The 3,684-nt window shown below is 33.9% G+C and overlaps 1 protein-coding gene across 1 annotated transcript in view; it reads left to right on the forward strand.

Annotated features, from left to right (window-relative positions):
* Positions 1,638-3,684, forward strand: part of LOC107642569 (plasma membrane ATPase 4) — a gene marked incomplete in the record, with an annotated part of 5,922 nt that continues 3,875 nt past the window's right edge. Inside the window, 4 exon segments of the mRNA XM_016345967.2 lie at positions 1,638-1,772; positions 3,023-3,142; positions 3,242-3,478; positions 3,648-3,684. Of these exon segments, the coding sequence (XP_016201453.1) occupies positions 1,725-1,772; positions 3,023-3,142; positions 3,242-3,478; positions 3,648-3,684 (442 nt within the window).

The raw sequence follows: 3,684 nt of genomic DNA on the forward strand, positions 1-3,684 counted from the left end.
TTTAAAAAATAAATAAAAATATTAAAAATATATTTATCTTTTTATAAAAAATTTTATTTTTTTATTAAATATTATAAAAAAATTTAATCCTTTTTAATAATTTTAATATTAAAAATCTATTTTAATAATTAAATCTTTTTAACAGTCTTTTACAATAATTTTTTCTAACAACTAAATAAATAGTAAAAGAAGCAAACTCCCAAATTAAAGGAATTAGAGAAAGGGTTAGTTAAAGATTTGTGTCAAAGTCAAAAAGGTTAAGTATTAGTACGTGTTTTATAAGTAATTTCCCAAATTTATATATTATATAGGGTTTGCTTTGACCGGGTTTGGCACCAAAGGGGGTGGGGAATGAAGCCGCCGAAGAGGAGGCTAACCGTGAGCTTGACCACATGTGATCCCTAGTATTAGTCAATCGCAGACGTTGGAAAGATCAACGGTGTGGAAGAAATGCAAAATTGAGCAACCGGCAAGTGGGTAGCGCGAGCAGAAAGCTGAAACTGAGAACACCCGCAGGCAATTTTCATCAGGATTTCTGGGGCCTTATTGCTAACTATATCTATAATTTCAAAAACATTTTAAAATATAAACATTTCTTATATGGAAATTTGTCGATTTTTATTGGAACCTGAATTCTCAGCCCAAAGTTCCTAAATCCCATTCCTATTCCTATTGATATTGCTTTTAACGTTCTTTTTTAATCATATTATTGTGGGGCTCACGTACTTAAAGTCTTTTTCCTTTTTTTTTTCCCTCATAATAATCAAAATATAATTTTCATGAACAAAAAAATGAAAAAGAATGAGGGAGGCTTCGAGGTTCTCTACCTGTTAGCGTGTTTTCAGATTTGTTTGTCCCGCTTATTTTGTCCACCGATATGCATAATATATTCACATCTAAAATTTTAAAATGAATCAAAACATAAATAATGTATAAAATGAAAAGAGATCAAATCTAGTTAAAATGTTAGAAATATATGACATATATAATTTGCATTAGTTTTTTTTCTTCAAGTATAATATTAGTATCTTAAAATTTAATAAAAAAATCTAATAAAATCTTATCCTTAAAAATAGTAGACTAAAGAGTGATTGTATTAATATTGTAGAAATATAGTTTTAAAATCTCATAGATATTTTCATTTATTTCGTGAGATTCACAAGAATTTTAAAACTTTTCAACATTCAATTATGATAAGATAATAATGATAATATGGTAAATTGATTATATATTAATATATAGTAACAAATCCCAGGACATAAATGTAGAATATAAAATTACAATCATCCTATAATTATTCGGGGGAGAAAGCAGTAAAAATAAACTATATAAACATTTAATTTTGTTCTAAAAAGATTTTTCCTTTTTGAGAAGAGAAAAACTGAAATACAAAAAAAAAAAAAGTCTAAATAAGAAATACGAATACAAGTAGTACAAGTTATAACTAAGAAAAACCCTAGTGACCTGAAGTCACAACTCACAACTCATGTGAGGTAATGAACTACAAGAGAGTCAAAAGGTGTGGACCCCATCAGCGTCAACCAGGAAGCCGCAACCGACAAGTCACCGGTATAGAGGAGAGAGAAACACACACCCGTTGGGCTTCGCATTCGCAATTTGCATTCGCCACTCACCACTCACCAGCGTATATATATAAAGACCTTTGCATTCTGGGTTAGCTCACAATCCTCCTTTAATTTTGCTTCCTCCAATTCCTTCCTTCAATGGCGGCAATCACCCTAGAGGAGATCAAGAACGAGACTGTTGATTTGGTATATTCATATATTCTTTCCTTCACATACTCTCTCCTTTTGTTTTCTGCATTTTCTTTTTCTCTGCAAATTCTGTTACTGCTATGTGCTTTTGAAAATTTCAAGTTTCAACGCAAGTCTCTGAGAACTTGAGATTTCTTAACGATTATTATTTTCCTCGCTCCGATCTGCATCCGTATAAGAGTTGTAGAGCTGACGTACGTAGGTCGTAGGCAAATGCATACATACATACATACATACGGTGTGAAAGCTAAGCGAGCGTTGATTCCAAAAGCAAGAGTCCATAACCGTAGAGATAGATGGAGTAGTTGTATGCTCTTTCCTTTTGTTTGGATCGATGAGGGGACAGAAAGTATACGGTTTTGAATACGAATCAAATTTTCTCATTCGTCCAAGCTGTGAAGATTATTTTTCGTCTGTCTCTTTCTGTGTCTGCGCCTTGTTTGGTTTTCAGGAATTTTAAAAGTACTTTTCCGTGGTACTTTCACCTTTTCCTCATGTCTGGCCGCCCCTCCCACCATCTTTATTATTAACTCTTTTTATTTAACGCCCCTCAGTCCCAGTCAGGGACCACAGCTTTTTCTATATTTATTTATTTATTTATTTTATTCACTAATTTTCCCGTTATTTTTTATTTCTCCACTTTGCCCTTTAAAACTCCTATATTATACAATTCTCTTAATTCTCAATATATTAAATTCGTACTAGTGGGTTAATTATGGACTGTGTTAATTATTCGTGAGATCTAGGGAATAGGGTAATTGATTCAAGGTGTGGTGAAGTAAAATGTAAACCAAACAGGTCCTTAGTGGTGCAAGCTGTTGGAGGCACTTTTTCACGTGGAGGCCAGGGACGGTTGCTCTGTCTCGTCTGACACTGACACAGTAATAGTTTAGGGTGCTCTATAGTCAACGCTTTCAATTCTTCGTTCATAACACCGTCTTCACAGCCAAATACATTTTCTCATCTATTCACATCTTATTCATTATCATTAAAACGTGACACACTGACACATGCCTATGTACCAATAAGTAAGGGTTGATATAAGTAAATAGAAAGCTTAAAGCTATCATGTTATGCATGTATATTAAAAACTAGAGTATGCAATTATGCTTGTATAATCATGAATCTTGAAGTGACTAAGAATGTAGCATTATTTGTTGAGGAGGGGGACATGCAGATGCAGGGTATCTGTTTAAGGAATCCAATCCAATTTTATAACATCACTTGTTCGCTTATAATCATTACAGGAGCGTATTCCTATTGAGGAAGTGTTCCAGCAACTGAAATGTTCGAGAGAAGGTTTGTCATCGGACGAAGGAGCCAATCGGCTTCAAATATTTGGCCCAAACAAGCTAGAAGAGAAGAAGGTTCCTTCCTTATGATACATTTGCCTAAAGTAATACTTTTCTAACACACAGTTGCTAAGTGCATTTGCTGATGGAAGCAAATTTCAATGTTGTATGTAGGAAAGCAAACTCCTCAAGTTTCTTGGGTTCATGTGGAATCCCCTGTCATGGGTCATGGAAGCTGCAGCTATCATGGCTATTGTACTTGCAAATGGTGAAAGCAAGCCTCCGGATTGGCAAGATTTCGTTGGTATCATTTGCTTGTTGTTTATTAACTCCACCATCAGTTTCATTGAAGAAAACAATGCTGGAAATGCTGCTGCTGCTCTTATGGCTGGACTTGCTCCCAAGACTAAGGTAATCAATTCAAATACTTTCATGCTTATTGAATTTGTACTCCGAGAGATACGTTTAGTTAATGTGTCTATTTAAACTAACCATACTCATGAAAAGGAGAGCTTTTACATCTCAATTGTTGAAAAATAAATATAAATGATTATGAACTCTAAATGCAATGTGGTTGCAGGTCCTTAGAGATGGAAAATGGTGTGAGGAAGAAGCGG

This window comes from Arachis ipaensis, chromosome B01 (genome assembly GCF_000816755.2).
Source record: "Arachis ipaensis cultivar K30076 chromosome B01, Araip1.1, whole genome shotgun sequence".
NCBI classification, from domain to species: domain Eukaryota; kingdom Viridiplantae; phylum Streptophyta; class Magnoliopsida; order Fabales; family Fabaceae; genus Arachis; species Arachis ipaensis.